The sequence below is a fragment of the Carassius auratus genome, chromosome 41 (genome assembly GCF_003368295.1).
Source record: "Carassius auratus strain Wakin chromosome 41, ASM336829v1, whole genome shotgun sequence".
NCBI lineage: Eukaryota > Metazoa > Chordata > Actinopteri > Cypriniformes > Cyprinidae > Carassius > Carassius auratus.
In genome coordinates, this window is record NC_039283.1 from 13,701,092 (window position 1) to 13,718,353 (window position 17,262).

Here is a 17,262-nt window from a genome sequence, read left to right on the forward strand (position 1 = left end):
GCTTTCTTGCTGATAAGAGTAATTTTAGCATCACCTCTTGAGAGCCTATCGAATATATATCACATATATAAGTGTGATCAGCAACAATTATGAGGAGATGTTTGAATGACGGGAATCTTTTGTGTGTCCTCTCCCTCAGGCGATTTATAAGATGGTGTCCTCCGTAATGAAGATGCCGGAGGATGAGTCCACACCTGAGAAGAGAACAGAAAAGATCTTCAGACAAATGGACACCAACCGGGATGGTAAAGCCTTTTTCTCCCTTTAACATAAAGCTTCTTAAGCAGTCGTATATGATGGTCATGAATAAAATCATGACAGAAACATTGAAGTTTAACAGCGCTTCTCTGATGTCACGGTGTCTCGTTTTATCACTCAATCATTGTTTCAGTCGTGGAAAGATGTCACTAAAAGGCATCAATCAGTGCGTTAAATATAACATTCTACAGTTCAAAATTTTTACCCTTTTACTCTTACATTACATTTATTACAAAAAATATATATATATAAATCTGGGTGTGTGCAATCTGTGCATTCTTTGTGAAGTCTGTGCTTGTTTTTTGCTCTCTAATATAAACTAGTTGAGTGATTTGAAGAGCCCCATTAGCACTAAAACAAGGTTTAGGACTGTCTACTTCAGCGTGAATGAGTGTGCATGCAATTGATGATCAAAAACCAAACGATGGAGTATACAGAAAGACTAGAGTCACAAGGGATGGAGACTGTGTGCATGTTTGCGTATTTGACGGATCAGACGCAGCTTAAGTGTGTTTCTTAAACAGATACTTTAATAATCACAGTGAGGAAATTGAAGTACAAAAACCTCTGATCAAATTATACCATGCAGACTAAAATGAGGTGTGTGTTGAATGCTAATGTTAGTCACATCTATGAGTGAGAGGACCTGTTCTTGTGCCATTTTGGGTAACATTGCCTGTACACTCCTGAATATCAAACGTTTCTTAGCATTCCTACACCACCTCTTACTTTTAAATGCAAGGAGACTGCAGTGCCACCTACTGACCAATATGGTACTTGCCACTTTTGTGGTTCTTGCACTACTGCATGTTTTTGTTTTTTTAGGGATGTCCCTATAGTAAAATATAGCCCTATACCAAAATAAATAAAACTCCATCAGTGACGAAAAAACCTTGGTAAAAAGGGGAAAATTAACAGGCACAATTTTGTTTAGCTTCTGTTAGATTATACTTGCCCTTTTTTAACCCATTTTATTTGATTTAATAGAAATACTCAAATCTTTTCCATTGTTTCCATAACATAATATTTTACATTTTATTCTAGGAAAACTGTCTCTGGAGGAGTTCATCAAAGGGGCGAAGAGCGACCCGTCCATTGTGCGTCTGCTACAGTGTGACCCCAGCAGTGCAGGACAGTTCTGAGATCAGCGTCTCGTGCTTCAACCTTTTATTTATTTATGGGTTTTAATTTCGTTTTTTGATATAGTCGCTCCTTCCAGTCACAGGGAAATGATGGAGGGTCAGGTTTTTTTTTCTTTTCTTTCTATTTTCCCAGACTAGGGCATCTGGGTCTCATCAGACTGAGCTTGGCCAGATATAGAAACACACACATGCGCGCACAGAGTTATTGGCTGTGTTTTCTCTGTAGGGAGCCACACCGGGTCTGCAAGAGGCCTGTGATGGAGTGAATTAGGGTTACTAGAGTATTTATCTGAACTCCAATCACTTCCTGATTAGAAAAGAGGTTTCATGTTGGGGTAAAAAATACAATTCTATTAGCTGAGGCAGTTTAAGCATGACCAAGACCGGAATATAAGATGGGAAATAGTTTATGCACTCAATAAAACACAGTTGTGTCCTTTATTATTATTTTTTTTAATATCTGATGCCTGAATCCTAGATCAAACGGGTGACAATAGTGTGTAAACAACTCAGCCTTAGTGATTTCAGTATTTGGCTTATTTTTAACTTTTAGACTATGTAGTTTCTCTCAATTCATAATTAGGCCAGCTTTATTATCGGCAGATCACAGTATTATTATTCAGTGGGACCAATAAAACAGGCATGCAGATTTTCTAGTTGTATGATTCCCCACGTTGTGCTTACAATCTACAGAGCCTTATTACTTACTGCTGGAAGCGCACATCCAGTTTCGTGTGGATTCGTTTGGTTTGAATCAGAAAGACTGCCATTCAAAAGACCTGAACTGAACTGAACTGCATTCTCTTTTTCCAGTTTTCTAATGTTTGTACTCTAGTAACTGTAGGCTTGTATATAAATGTGAAATATCAGACACGCATGCCAAACTGTACTCAGAGTTCCATCTTAGGATGCAGCGATCAGTTTTATTTTTAGCAAAAGCATGTTAATAAATTAATCTGCATTTGTGGACAGGAGAGTATTTGTGTAATTTGTATGCACGTGTTGTGTGTGTGTGTGTGTGTGTTTGGTTAATATCAGTTACAGCCCTGTTTGCTCACCCTGGTTCTAGATGTTGTGTTGCATTGTTTGCATTATTGCAGAACATTTTTATTGAAGAAGTAATAAAGCTTTATTCATTCAAAGCTAATATAATTTTAGACTCACTTTAATCTGCTTTATAGGCAGTCTTTAACCCTGGATTGTACACATGAGCATCATCAAGTTACTGAATTGCCTTAAACACACTCCAAAGCGTTCCTGTGTAAGTTTTTTTTTTTTTTTTTAAATCAAGCCTCAGTTGCAGTAAATTTGCTTGAACTCGAAATGAAAATGATCCATCTGTTGGTGAGTTTAGCCGCTATGCTCTTCCCGTTCACTCCTTTAGCAGATGTAATTATGTTGACGGCCATTTGCTTAATATATTAATTTGTCGAACACGCTCATTTCCTAAATAACATCAAGAGTGTAAGAGGAAATAGGACCCATTGCTTTTCAAATGCCCCTTGCATTCATGTTGTATTCACACCTGTATCCATTGCACTTGCGGCACAAATTTAATTCAACGATAGGTAGAGAGCATTTAGTAGCTTCTAGTAGTTTCCGCATCACCCTCTGCCCTGCTTTTATCAAACGTGCCAACTGCTTCTACTGATGTTCAGTGTTCTTGAATGTCCCTGTTAATGCCAAATGCCTCACCACAGTGCATTCGGTTCTGCTATTCTGTTATTTTACTTTTTATCTTACTCGTTGAACAACTGCTGTTTTTGTAAAAATATTAAAACAGAGGCAGATCAAAATTTGTTCTGTTATTTCATGGTTTATGCATATTTTATGTCCCCCCCCCCCCCCCGTTTTCTTTTTAAACATCTGACATTACATTTCTGTATGACAATAATATCATGCAGTCGTGTGCCAAAAATATGAAAGCAGTATTGTGGAAATTTATACTGTACAATTGTTATTTGTCAAACAAATTGTTTGTAATTCTTGCATTTTGTAGATTTTGTATGGTAATCTGTATTTTGTGGCTGTAGAGATTTGAGACCTAGAGATTTGTTTTGGTTATCACATTGAGCAGAAATTAAATCTGGAGAGAACAGCGCGTTGTTGCGTAGCATTCATTTACTCTGAGAGTCATCCTTTTTGCTTTTGTTGTCTTCGGTGGCAGCCACTAATAGAAACTCACTCAAAATGGGTTGAAATGTAGTAGTACCTGCTTTGGCCACAGGATGTCAGCTTACGTTAATGTATGTTGAATTATTTGAGGTGGATTAATTGTTTACATGCTTGAGATCTAGCATAAAATCTGAATGAATAAAAAGCCAGTTTAGACTTCAAAGAATCTGACTTTAGTGTAGATGTGTATTCTAAAATATTTATTTCCCTGGATATTAGTGTGTTACTTTTATTCCCAATAAATGTTTCCTGAAAGTGCATCTCCTAAAGCAATATTAATTTATAATCCCCATCACTTCGAAAGCGTTTTATTCTTCCCAGTGTTGTGAGTGCTCTTTGAAGGTCTTGTCCAGTTCAATGAGGAACTCTTCCACATGTCTGACACTCTCGGTGGTACTCTGGGCAACTCTATATCACTGTCTTTGAGTTGATGTGAGATTAGATGGGTGGGGAAACAAATTAGAAATTTCCACTCCTACCCACCACATGAGAAGCATTCCTGAAAAGTATAACCATTGTGTAATTACAGCATTTAAAGGGATTGTTCAGTTGCTGGTCCCCATTGACTTGCATAGTGGTTTTGCTTGTAAAAAAAAAAAAAAAAATTGTGTATATATATATATAAACAGTGGGGATCGAAAGTTTGGGCACCCTTTGCAGAATCTGTGAAAATATGAGTAATTTTCAAAAAATAAGAGAGATCATACTAAATGCATGTTATTTTTTATTTATTACTGTCCTGAGTAGGATATTGTACATAGCTCTTAATGCATCTTGTTTCTTTCTGGAGCATCAGTGAATGTTTGAATCTTTTTAAATAGTTTTGTTTGAGTCCCTCAATTGTCCTTAGTGTGAAAAGATGTATCTCAAAATCATACAGTCACTGCTGGAAAGGGTTCAAATATGCTAAGATGCTGGGAAACTGAAGAATCTGCAGGACCTTAAAGATTTTTCTGAAGAATGGTGCTCAGTTTAACTGTTCAGAACAAACAAGAGACTCATGCACAACCATCACAAAACAGAAAGACAGTCGAGGATCATCAGGTAATAGAACACAGTACTAAGAACCAAGGGTTCCCAAACTTTTGAGTGGGGTTATTTTAATAATTTCAGCAATTTTTTTGTCTTGTGGACTAAATGTTAATATCTTTTATGTACATTATCTTACTCAGGACAGTACTAATATACTATATATATATATTGTTCTTATGCTTTGTTCTTATGCTCATGGAAGACATGACATCATGGGAATCATCTGAGTTAGCGGGATTAGTCCAGAATTGCTTGCTGATATTTTCCCATCAGACTGCATTCAATATGTTATATGTGCAAGTGACTGAGCATTCGCAACCATAAACTCTTTTAAAAAGTGGTGCAGCTTTATTTGAATTTCCTAAAAATGAATAGGTTCCCAACACGAGCATACTTAAGTTATCAGAGGACACCTTCTCCAGAGGGCTGAGCCTTTATTGGATTGGTAAACCTGGTAAAATGTGTCAATTCAGTGTGTGTATGTGTATGTAACATTTTGCTAACAATGCAGAATCGTTACCTGTCAGACGGGTAGAAGCTGAAGCCCTTCTCCAGGTCAAAACAGGTTCGTTTTCTTTTGAGTACTCAGGCATGCCACACCTCTTGTGAAATTTCCCATGAAGTCAGATAAAGATGCGGATCAAGTAAGAACCGAATGGGTTTAAAAAAAAAAAAAAAAAAAAGAACATCATGATGGAACAAGACAAGCAATCTAAAACTACAAAAAAATAAAAATAAATTATGGGTCAAATTATGTATTTTTCTGCACTCTGGTGTCAGTTTCTGTTCCCATGACTGATAAATGCAGGTCATTAATGATTTCACTTGACCACACTATTAGCTACATTAGTACTCACTGAAATCATGAGGTTTTTCATAAGAAAGACAAACAGGATTTTCTTTTCTTTTCTTTTCTTTTTTGTCTTTTTTTTTGTCTTTTTGTCTTTTTTTACTATTCTACTCATTAAAAGCACAATTGGTACAGAAGCTCATCCTAGACCAGCCAAATCCCAGATGCGATAAAAGAAAGAGCACATTTGAAGCTTTTAAAATAGAGCCACACCTGTTAGTCTAACAGACATTTTATTTGCAGCCCTAACAAACAAATAGCAGTCTGCTAGTCAACAATACCTGTATTTGGATAGGCTCAGACAGGGTAAAGTGAACAAACATTCCTTTTCCCAACAAGAAAAACTCAATGGAAACTAAAACCATATTATTATAGGTTACTCCGTTGGTTGATATAGTAAACTGCTCTGCCAGATGCAATGTAATGCACATACGTAAACATCTTGCTCCTCAGTATCTTTTCCAATCAATCATTTACAAACAAAACCTCTTTTATATAGGCTATATATATATATGTAAAGCTTATTTGGAGATTAAACAGTATTTAAACATTTCCCATAAAACACGCCTCTCGAGTATCTCTTTGCGCAATCAATAAAAACCTCCCATGAACAGAAAGTGATTTTCTATTTCAGATGCATGTTTTAACATTATAAGCGCGCAGGTGGCTGCCACGCCTTCTTTTTGCTTTACAGCCAATCGCCGTCGCCGAATCAAAGCCGCTGTGCGGGGATTGGCTGGCTCGTGCCCTCTTCCAGGTAATGAGAGCGCACCTTTGCTTGCTCACAATAACAGTCACCTTGAGACTTCCCAGAATTAACACAAATTTTCCGCTTTAAATTACATTTTTGGCTGCTCTTCTTTGTGCGGACAGACGGAGGATGCTGTAATGAGAGTCGGATGCGAGAAGTTGTTTGACCTGTAGTCCGAGTTTTCTTCCAGCCGTTCCCTGCTACTCACCTGCCGCATCTTCACCGACCTGAAAGTCCAGTTTCACCGTGGGAGCCCAGCAGTGCACATGGCTCAGGAGGAGAAGTAAGTCGCTTATGTAAACACTAATGCAATTTATAAGAAATGGCAAATTTAAGTCAGTTATATAGCAACGAGTTGTTTGAATTTCACGACGTTTATCTTTCTATGTTACTTCATTGCAGCAGGTCGTTTTGTTTGAGTAAATGTTTCAGCATGCTTTGATCCCATGGTTCTTAATAGAAGTCCTAGAATAGAACCTTGAGGAACTCCATTATATTTTACTATAATTCTTAATGTTTTTTTCCCTAAATATTTATTTAGATGATCACCAGTGTAAGGATTTCTAAACTGTAAACTATACAGTAAATAGCAATATTAAAGAATAAATGTGAAAGACTGATTTTTTTTTTTCATGACCTTTTTCTCTTCTGGTTTGTGTTTGTTTGCTGTATTACATCTATAACGGTGGGCCTGGGCAGGTGGCTTATATTGGCTAACATCCTTTTACGGCCCCTCCCATGCAACCCTTCCTCACTGTAGTATCAATATCCAGCAGGATATAGTTCATTGTACGACAGGAAAAAAAGCAATTGTGTGGAAAATGTAAAAGGATAGTGCTGGGAATTTCAGTTGTATGCTCCAACCCTTTGTAAACTCCATAAACCCTAAGGTATAGAGAGAGGTGGTTTTATTGGGATTAAGCTTTATATATATATATATATATATATATATATATATATATATATATATATATATATATATATGTATGTATAGTTTTTTACAGTATTATTATTTTTGTGTTATTTGTCATATATGTATATGTATGTATGTATGTATGTATGTGTGTGTGTGTGTGTGTGTGTTTCCTAATTAACTTTGATTAATATTTTCAGTAAGCGTATGGTGGTGGTGGTCCCTAATGAGATGAATATTCCATCACGCCGTGCCTACACAAGTGAAGATGAGGCATGGAAATCTTATTTGGAGAATCCATTGACTGCTGCCACCAAAGCCATGATGAGTATTAATGGAGATGAGGACAGTGTGGCTGCCCTGGGAATCCTTTATGATTACTATAAGGTCAGAGATCTTCTGTCACGCAGTTAGAAGAAAACAAATGTAACCCTGGTGAATATACAGTGGTGGTCAGAATTGTTGGTACCCTTGGCAAATATGATCAAAAAAGGCTGTGAAAATAAATCTGCATTGTTAATCCCTATTAATAATCTCTGCTATTCTGCAGCTACGGTCCTTGGAGAGCCTTAAGATACTCAAACTCTCCTTCTCACTGTGCATTAGGATGACATTGACACCTGATTTATAACTTCAGTTGCTTGGAAATTCTTAAGTATTGCCCTGATGGTGGAAATGAGAAAGACACTTTCTATTTTGTGAAGCTCAACAATCTTGTTCAGCACATCAGAATTATATTCATTGGTTTTACTCATTGTGAATTTGGCCTTTGTTTCTCCTCATATTTATTCCTGTGAAACAGGAAGCCATGGCTGGATAATTTCATGTTCATAATCATCCTGGTGGGCTAAAAATGTTAAATATGAATGGGAATATACTTCAGAGATATTTTACTCACACGACTTTCTAAGGGTACCGTTAACTTTGGCCAACGTGTATTAAAAAGAAAACAATTATTTCATAATGAGATTTCCCTCCATTTTTTATTCTTGTTCTTTAATTAAATGTTTGATATTTTTACAGTTTTAAAATAAAAAAATCAGTAGTATTAACAATGCAGATTTATTTTCATATCCTTTATTGATCATATTTACCAAGGGTACCAACAATTCTGACCACCAATGTATATGAAAATATATTGTCAGGAAGTTATACAATTTCTTTTCCTTTAGGTTCCTAAAGAGAAGAGGCTCTTACCAGTACCCAAACTTCCAGATGATCATGAAAAAAGGTCAGTCCAACACACAAGTGATTCCAAAAGTCTGAGAACATTTTTTTGTTAATTTCTTATTAAAAGCATAATAGTTTGAGTGAAAGGTTGAACTGAACAATGAACAAACTTCAGAATATATATATGTGTTTGTGTTTGTGATCCATGTTATTCAGCAGGAATGTTGAATCTTATATATTTCTTTATTTCATGCCATAAATTTCCTGTTTTAATGTTCAACATCATTTCCAGGGAATGAATGAATGAATTAATGTTCATGTTAATTTGGACTAACCCATTTGGACTAACCACTTTCTTTCAGTCGTATCTGTCAAGATAGCCTTGACTCCACAGAGAATCGTATCCAGGTCCTGAAGTCACTTCCTGTCAACCTTTCATTGAATACTGATGTGCACAGTGCAGAAACTAAACAAGACCTGTTCGGTTCAGTGCCGACTGAGGAGGGCGTTGTGGCCACTGTGAAGGCTGAGGTTTATGCTCAGGCATTCTCCAACCATCACCAGCATCAGGGGGTTCAGTATCAGTGCATGCCCTACCACCAGCCTTTACAGGATCCAGCGAGCGTCAGCCATGACAGATACATGAAGGATGAACAGTGCAGTACACCAGACAGCACCTTTGAGGACTCCTACCCTGAGGAGACTATGGTGAGCTTTCTGTCGGTTTACGGCAATCACTGGTAGCTACTTGTCAGTTTGTTTCTTCAGTAGATTCACACTTCTTTCATACAATGTTTTTCAGAAGTACAGGGTGCCCACCACACTCGGGGCCGAAGATTTCTCCCAGAAGCATTCAGGGATGTAAGTACAACATGCCAAACCCTTGATCTTCATTTACACTATAGTTAAAAAGTTTGGGTAAGCTTAAAGGGATTCTCCAACCCAAAATGGAAATGTTGTCATTAATGCCAAACCCATAAAAGCTTTGTTCGTCTTTGGAACACAATTTAAGATATTTTGGATGAAAACCGGGAGGCTTGTGACTGTCCCATAGACTGCCAAGTTGTCAGTTATTTTTGTTTTCTTCGCTTACAAACAGTATTCTCGTCGCTTCATAACATTACAGTTTTAACAGTGATGGCAGATGGACTATTCTGACGATGCTTTTCAAACTTTTCTGAACTTTGACAGTATAAGTTACTTGGCAATCTATGGGACAGTCACAAGCCTCCCGGTTTTCATCCAAAATATCTTAAATTGTGTTCCGAAGACGAACGAACCTTTAACGTGTTTGGAACGACATGGGGGCAAGTGATCAATGACACAATTTTCATTTTGGGGTGGAGTATCCCTTTAAGATTTATTTAAAAAGACAAAAATCTGACTCTTTATGCTGACCAAAGCTGCATTTATGAATACATTTGATTTCTTCCTCTCCTAGAGACATGTTTCAGTACAGTATAGAAGCGAGTCGTTCAGTCCGCGAGAAGGCCGGCGAGGGGCCGATGATCTATTTGAACAAGGGCCAGTTCTACGCCATCACTCTCAGTGAGAGCGGGGCCAACAAGGGCCTCCGCCATTCCATCAGCAAAGTGCGGGTGAGTATTGCTGTTCCCATCACAACCACTCCTAATTCTGTACTATAGTTGATATTAAGGGCCGGGACCATTGTAACACCTCTCTCGCTCTCTCAGAGTGTAGTGATGGTGGTGTTTGGACAGGAGAAATGCCGAGATGAGCAGTTAAAGCACTGGAAGTACTGGCACTCCCGCCAGCACACGGTCAAACAGAGAGTCCTGGACATAGGTGGGAATCTGCTTCACATATCTTTAACATCATTAAAGGTGCACAATAGCTGCAGGCAAAAAGTCTGTATCAGTAGTGCAGCATTGAAACCTTCACTTTCAGACCAAGCCGTTTTCTGTTGGTCAGTGTCTAGCACAATGCTCAGGGCAAAGTATTCCATCGTAACTCCCAGTTTGGAAACGCAAGGACAATGAGGGGTCAGGTTAAAGGAAGGGGGGTTTTGACACCTGAGGGGCGCTGAGATGGTCTTCTCTGTGGCAGCTGGCAGCCTGACGTGGTTTGGGTATGATTTGGGAAGACCGAAACCCGATCTGCTGATGCTGATGTTGTCCTGATTTGAATAACAGTATCCAGGGATTTTCATAGTGCCTGAGGCAGAAGATCAGGGTCTGAATGGGAGTGTTAACCGTTTTGGGGGGAGGCTGGATCCTCAGACAAGCGGGGGCTTGGGAAAGGGTCCTGCTCTTTTGTAAATGGAAGGCTTGGGTAACATCTGCCATACACTTAAGCACAGCATTGTATTCCCACAGCAGGCAGGTACCGTGTCATAGACGTGAAGCATGTAACAGAACGCCTGCGTCTAAGGTCAAGATTCGCCTGCTGTTTTTTTTTTTGTTTTGTTTTTTAACTGAAGTACTCAAATTTGTTTGCAGCTTTGCATATAATATACATATTTACTCAGGGCAAAACAAGAGATTTGTCTCTTTGCTACATTTATCCTTTCTTGATGTTGTTTGAAAATACAGTGGGGTGTAAAGTCTAGCTTTTGTTTCAGCTAATATTATCAGCATAACAATTTGAGTGACAAGTTGAACTTGAAAACTGATATGAATTTGTCAGTATTTGGTATGTCCAGCCTTTGCATTAACACGAGCAGCATTTGAGCTGGTCAAACCTGATGATCATGTTATCCAGCATGATCTGAGAATCAAACACAACAGGATCTAGTGCTTCAGTGAAAGCTGTGAAATCAAGGGATTTCAAAGGGACACGTACCTGATGTAGAATCTTAAGTATTTCTTATTCACTTTGCAACAATACATGCAATTCACAATGAGATAAAGTTTAAGATTATTTTATATAAATTAAATTATATGCATTTTATTTCATTCAAATTATTATTTTATTTAAAAGTGAACCGTTTTTTATTCAATATATCTCAATGTTAATTAAGTATTTTATTTATCTAAATACAATCTTGCATCAACTATCTTTTTATATAAATTGTTTTTAGATTATTTTATTCATTTTAATATAGTATTTTTTTATGTATACAAAATATTTATCTATTATTCCATTTTATTTTCTTAGAATTAATAATTTCATTATAATATTTATTTTAATCAGTTTCCAAAATTTTATTTTGTGTGTGTGTGTGTGTGTGTATATATATATATATATATATATATATATATATAATTATGTGTATGTATACACGTATGTATATGTGTGTATATATATATATATATATATATATATATATATAATTATGTGTATGTATACACGTATGTATATGTGTGTATATATATATATATATATACACACACACACAAATTTTGTAAACTGATTAAAATAAATATTATAATTAAATTATTAATTCTAAGAAAATAAAATGGAATAATAGATAAATATATATATATATATATATATATATATATATATATATGTATGTGTGTGTGTGTGTGTGTGTGTGTGTCTATGGGTATTGAGGGCTTAAAGAAAAGATTATATGTAATGCCAGATATTGTCGATTAGATAAAGATAATAATAATGTCATTTTTCACCCTTCAGCTGACTATAAAGAGAGCTTCAGTACCATTGGCAACATTGAAGAAATCGCTTACAATGCAGTGTCCTTCACCTGGGACATCAATGAGGAGGCAAAGGTGAGACTTCAGCTTCGATTCTCAGAGGTCTCACCTGGATACTGAGTTTGCTGTGTGCAGGTCAGGCTGAAGTTGTTTGATAACAGCCATTGAGCCTGAGGAGACATCAGTTCCTTTCTCCTCCTCTTCCCTGCAGCATGCTATTCACTGTCAGGAGCATTTTTCCTTCTTAGTTCCAGTACTTAACAAGTTTACTTAAGGGAGGAGGTCCACCCAGGGCTCACGGTCAATATTTGTCTTTAAAACTAGACTTTTGAAGTAACCTGATGTGTAATTGCAAGTAAGACTTAATTGCAAATCCCCTTCCTCTAGAAATTTTATTTGATTTTATTGGATTATGTTTGCTTGTTTTCTAATTGAGTTCATGTATATAAAAGACACAGTGTTTCATGGGAATTCTAAAGGGTTGCAGAAATCTAAACATTTGCATGCCTTCAATTTAAGAGCCAACTGATGATGGTTTGATAATGGAGAAGGATGTTGTAAGATTTGAGCGTTACTTTGTGTTTGTTCATCCATCGTTTGCGCACATGCACCCACATGCACCCAAAAGGCCAGAGTTGCAGTTGCTAACTGATTCTTCTCAGAATTGATCACGTGACCCTGAGAAAGCAAGTGGTTCTCATAACAGCGAACAACAAGCGCCTCTATGAAACAACAGCTACAGGCACAGACATGAAAGCACGGGAGAGCGTCAGTGGGAAACTATTTTCACCTCGGGCTGAATGATTCGCTGCCTTTCATCCCTCAACAGTCGTTTTTCCAGTGTCTCTTGATGTATTGGCATAAGACAGGTTACAGTTGGGGATATTTCACATCAATTTAGTTTTGCTTACTATTTGAATAAACCAATGATAGAGCGCTTGTGTGGTTTTTGTTTAGAGCTGCCTTTTAGAGATTTGGAGATTGTGAATGTGTAAGATTGGGAAAGGTGTACTTTTCACTATTGAAGGACACAAGTGATCGAAGGTTTGTTTTTGATGGGTGTTTTTGAGATTAAAGCTAGACTTGTGCTAAAACGATTTTTAACGTGCTGCTGTGCTTTATTCACCATTTTCCCAAAGTCTGGGAGGCCATCCAATAATAGCTTTTTATTTAGGCCTAGACTATTAAACAATGGGTCACACAATGAGGTGTGTGGTTTCACTAATATCATCACTAGCATCACCAAACAGATTTGCAAAAATAATGATTTTCAAACAGGTTTCCCCAAAAGCGACCTATGTCTGCCATTGGTCGAACAGATAGACACACCTACCCCCAATAGTATGCAATTGGTCGAAAAAGTGAGGCTAATATTAGAGCATAGCAGCGCATTTTTTCATCTTTTATAGGCAGCTTGCATTTTCAAAATGCTGTGATAAGTTGTTATAAGTTTAGGGCTGACTGTCACAGGACACGTTTTTTTTTTTTTTTTTTTGGTAAATGTGCAAGGTGGATGTATTTGACCTAGCATTTCATTCGAAAGAAGTGTAAAAAAAAAAAACACTCGTAGGTGCACAAAAACAAGGGGTGCAGGGCAGTGGAATGAGAAAGAGCGAAGTTTTTAACTTGCGTTGCCCTTGATGCACTGTTTTCTACATATAAATTGTACAAAATCCTCTTTGAACATCCCCTTATTGTGCTGTATTTCAGTTTAAATGCACAAAGTGTTCTGTGTGACTGGCTGCTTACTTCCCTTTTTTCTAGTTTTAAATGCAAAAGCACATTGTGTGAACAGCCCCTTAGTTTTAAATGCAAAAACATGTTCTGTGTAAAGGACCGTTACAGTACTGTTTCCTGTTTTTAAATCTAAACGGGTTATACGTGAACGGCTCCTTATAGCGGAGCTGCTTGGTGGAAAAACTGCCCCTGGCTCTTTTGTCATAAGATAATAAGACATGATTACCTGGCCATACTTGACCTTTTCCAGACTCAGAAATGCATGTTTTGTCAAGCTGATTTGCGTATGCGTCTTGTTTTGTTTTTTTTCCCCCCAGGTTTTCATTACGGTGAACTGTCTGAGCACCGATTTCTCCTCACAAAAGGGAGTCAAAGGTCTTCCACTCATGATCCAGATTGACACCTTCAGTTACAACAACCGGAGTAACAGACCCATTCACAGAGCCTGCTCACAGATCAAGGTCTTCTGTGACAAGGTTGGTGCTGCGTCAGTGCCATTGTTGTGGGTTATTTGAGTCAAGGGCATGAATCGTTTTATTTGCACAAGAATTGCAGTTGAAATTTGTTCAGTGGAAATCTGTGTTTGCCATCTTCATTTCTTGGAGTAACTGTACTGATGTGACCTTCGCGTGGTGTCATTGCTTTTGTATTGCAGTTCATTTGGCACTGGAATGAACTACTTAAAAATCTATGTAACAATAACATTAGCCAGTATGATCACGCAAACATTTCTTCTGTACAGGGAGCTGAGCGAAAAATTCGTGATGAGGAGAAAAAGCAGCTTCGGAAGAAGGTCAAAGGTCAGGCGGCTGGCAACCAGGGTCATAACGGTGAGAGTTCTGTCAATCAACCAAACGTTCATTTATATAATATAGCGCCATTTATCCATAGATGTCGTGTCTATCACTTGACTCTGATTATGGATCAAATGCATGTACAGTAGGAATTTTGTGATGAATAAGAGTGACTAAAACTATTTTGCATTGCAAGTTTTGACCTTATATGTGACGACTATGAGCCTGTGGTCTGTGAAACATGACTATGAGGGTTCTCGGCGTCAGCTTGCTGGTTTTGACTTGTCATTGGTTTTCTTTCACTCTGTTAGGTAAGAGGGGAAGTTTCGCCACTTTAACTCAAAAGAGGCCGGATATTACGCTCTTCAAAACTATGGCAGACCTGGAGTCCCAGCCTGTCCTCTTCATCCCTGATGTCCATTTGAACAACCTCCAGAGAGCTGGTCAGGTGAGGAGGAGGAGGAGGAGGAGGAGGAATGCAGTTCTCAGAGTGATGCTAAATTGTTGGATGTTGATGTGTAGTGATAATAATGACTAGACCATAGTGAGTTCCTTAAACTATTCAAATGGATGTGAACTGAATTCTCAAAAGCTCTGTTCACACTTTTGAGCACCATGTGAAAGCATGTGCAGTTTTAAGTCTCTGTACCCTGTTTTCTCTCTCTTTGTTTTACAGGTGTTCAGTGTTGGCGTTGAAGAAATGGAGAGTGATGGGTCAGTGCATTCACTGTGAATATCCTGGTTTAATTATAAAAGTCAAGTCACCTTTATTTATACAGCGCTTTATACAATACAGATTGTGTCAAAGTAGCTTTACTAGGTTAAATGCAAAAACAGTGTCGGTAGTGCGAATGAAATTAAACTCTGCTGTAAAGCAGCTCTGTTTTAGATGTTTATTTTGTCTAAATAAATTAAAATAAAACATTAATGTAACATTTAAATTTTCAGCCATTTATTGGCTTTAAGTGTGTTTTAAATGTATTTTATGTATTTATTTATTTTTGCATTGAAAGGCATTATTCTAATGGTAAATTTGTTTATCTGTTGCTCATGCAGGGTGGTCATGAAAAGACCGTTCCGGTCATCAGAGGATGATGTTTCTCCACCCGCCAAATACAGCAGAGAGGAAAAGAGAGGTATGCTTTACTGCATAGCTGTGAGATTTACATGTCAACAGAATGTCCCAATCTTCTTATACATTTCTAATGATATTTTTCAGCAGTCCTGCTGTACGTAAGGAGAGAAACCGATGAGGTTTTTGATGCACTGATGCTAAGGTCTCCAACACTGAGAAGTTTGCTTGAGGCAGTGAGTACTGTGCCATGCAGCACATGGGATTTACATTTTGATTCGCAACAGACAAAAGTGATTAGGTATTACACTGCATTTAATAGCAGATCAGATTACTTTCCATGGAATACAACACTAGAGTTAGAAACAAGCTGCTATCCATGGAGGCTTGTCAGATGATTTTCTGTTTAAACTGCTGTTTGGATTAAGGAATTTTTTTTTTTTTTTTCAAGATATCAGGCAAATATTCCGTTCCTATGGAGAAGATGACTAAAATCTACAAGAAGAGCAAGAAAGGGTGAGTAAACAGTGCTAAAATGAATTTTGTAATGAAAGTATTAAATGATTTTGAATTAAAATGTCATTTTCATTCAACCACTAGTATCCTGGTCAACATGGACGACAACATCATTGAGCACTACTGCAACGAGGACACTTTCATCCTTTCCATTGATCATCAGGCAGACTATTTCCGGGTCACTCTCACTGAAATCTAAATGATTTTAAGCGTCACAATAACACACTTCTATTGGGAGGACTTTAGTTGCCCTGAAGCAGCACACAATTCATTCTGTGCATCTGTTTGGTTCCTATGAGCTCTGTATTAGGAGAGGAAACTGCTTTCGGAAGTCGTGGACTTGGGAATGCACTTGAGTGCATTTAACTTGTTTAAATAAACTTGATGATGGACAGTCTGAACAACACATAAAATGCTCTATCAAAGCACTATTATACGCCAGTCAGGTTGAATGGCTTTTTTCTTTGAGGTGCTGTCTCCCCCTTGAGGCCAACAGTGTGAAGCCCTATAAAAAATTACCAGACTTTTGCATGCTTTGTCTTTTCCTGTATCAGTTCTTGGTTAATATTTGAACATCACAGAGATCAATATAGACACTCTTATTCTAGGAAAACTGTTGTGCATGCACAACAAATAGCATACACTGAAGAATGGCCCAAATGCTACATTGTACTCTTTACCTTTTGTGTTATATGAATGTATAGTTTACACATTTTCCTCATCGTGTTGTATGTTGATGTTTTGATGTTTTTTGTTTAAACACCTTGTACATACTTTTTATGGTTTTATTTTATCAGTTTAATAAACAAAATCAAAATAATCTTCACTGTCTTTGAAGTTTCAGTCACATAGTAAACCTGCAACAAAAGGAACTTTCACACAAAACATAATATTAAGAACTGTTTTCAATATACTAAGAAATGTTGCTTGAGCATTAAATCAGCATTTTAGAATGATTTCTGAATAGGAATAAAGGATCATGTGACACAAGAACGAAAATTCAGCTTTGCCAGCACAGGAATAAATTATTTGAAAATATATTTAACCATTATTGTAATAATATTTCAAAATATTGCTGTATTTGACTCTATTTTTGATCAAATAAACACAGCCTTTGCGAACAGAAGAGACTTCTTTCAAAAACATTTTAAAACCCCCTTTTTTTTTTTAAATATTGTAATATTTAATGGTGAACTTGAAGTAAATTGTTTATTTTTAAAAATTTGCTATTAGCT

The 17,262-nt window shown here is 37.1% G+C and overlaps 2 protein-coding genes across 5 annotated transcripts in view; both read left to right on the top strand.

The window, feature by feature from the left end:
- LOC113060121 (neurocalcin-delta A) overlaps window positions 1-3,501 on the top strand; it is a 41,376-nt gene extending 37,875 nt beyond the window's left edge. The window contains exons 4-5 of one of the 2 annotated variants that reach the window (XM_026228963.1): window positions 140-245; window positions 1,303-3,501. In XM_026228963.1, coding sequence (XP_026084748.1) covers window positions 140-245; window positions 1,303-1,400 — 204 coding nt within the window. In that variant the 3' untranslated portion in view covers window positions 1,401-3,501. The remainder of the gene's footprint in view (window positions 1-139; window positions 246-1,302) is intronic. The other variant, XM_026228962.1, reaches the window with a different exon arrangement.
- A 2,724-nt stretch (window positions 3,502-6,225) lies between these two features.
- On the top strand, window positions 6,226-16,748 carry LOC113060122 (grainyhead-like protein 2 homolog). Of its 3 annotated transcripts, none has more exons than XM_026228965.1 (16): window positions 6,226-6,491; window positions 7,322-7,508; window positions 8,294-8,352; window positions 8,654-8,999; window positions 9,094-9,152; window positions 9,733-9,889; window positions 9,986-10,097; window positions 11,889-11,983; window positions 13,963-14,121; window positions 14,388-14,475; window positions 14,751-14,887; window positions 15,116-15,153; window positions 15,496-15,575; window positions 15,662-15,747; window positions 15,963-16,027; window positions 16,112-16,748. In XM_026228965.1, exons 1-16 carry the CDS (start codon window positions 6,475-6,477, stop codon window positions 16,224-16,226), a joined length of 1,800 nt encoding a protein of 599 aa, XP_026084750.1. In that variant the 5' UTR covers window positions 6,226-6,474; the 3' UTR covers window positions 16,227-16,748. The 3 variants fall into 3 exon arrangements, with proteins under 3 accessions (XP_026084750.1, XP_026084749.1, XP_026084751.1); XM_026228964.1 differs by having other exon boundaries at window positions 6,227-6,491; window positions 15,659-15,747; window positions 16,112-16,747; XM_026228966.1 differs by lacking the exon at window positions 6,226-6,491 and adding an exon at window positions 7,002-7,098 and having other exon boundaries at window positions 15,659-15,747.
- The last annotated feature ends 514 nt before the right edge of the window (window positions 16,749-17,262 follow it).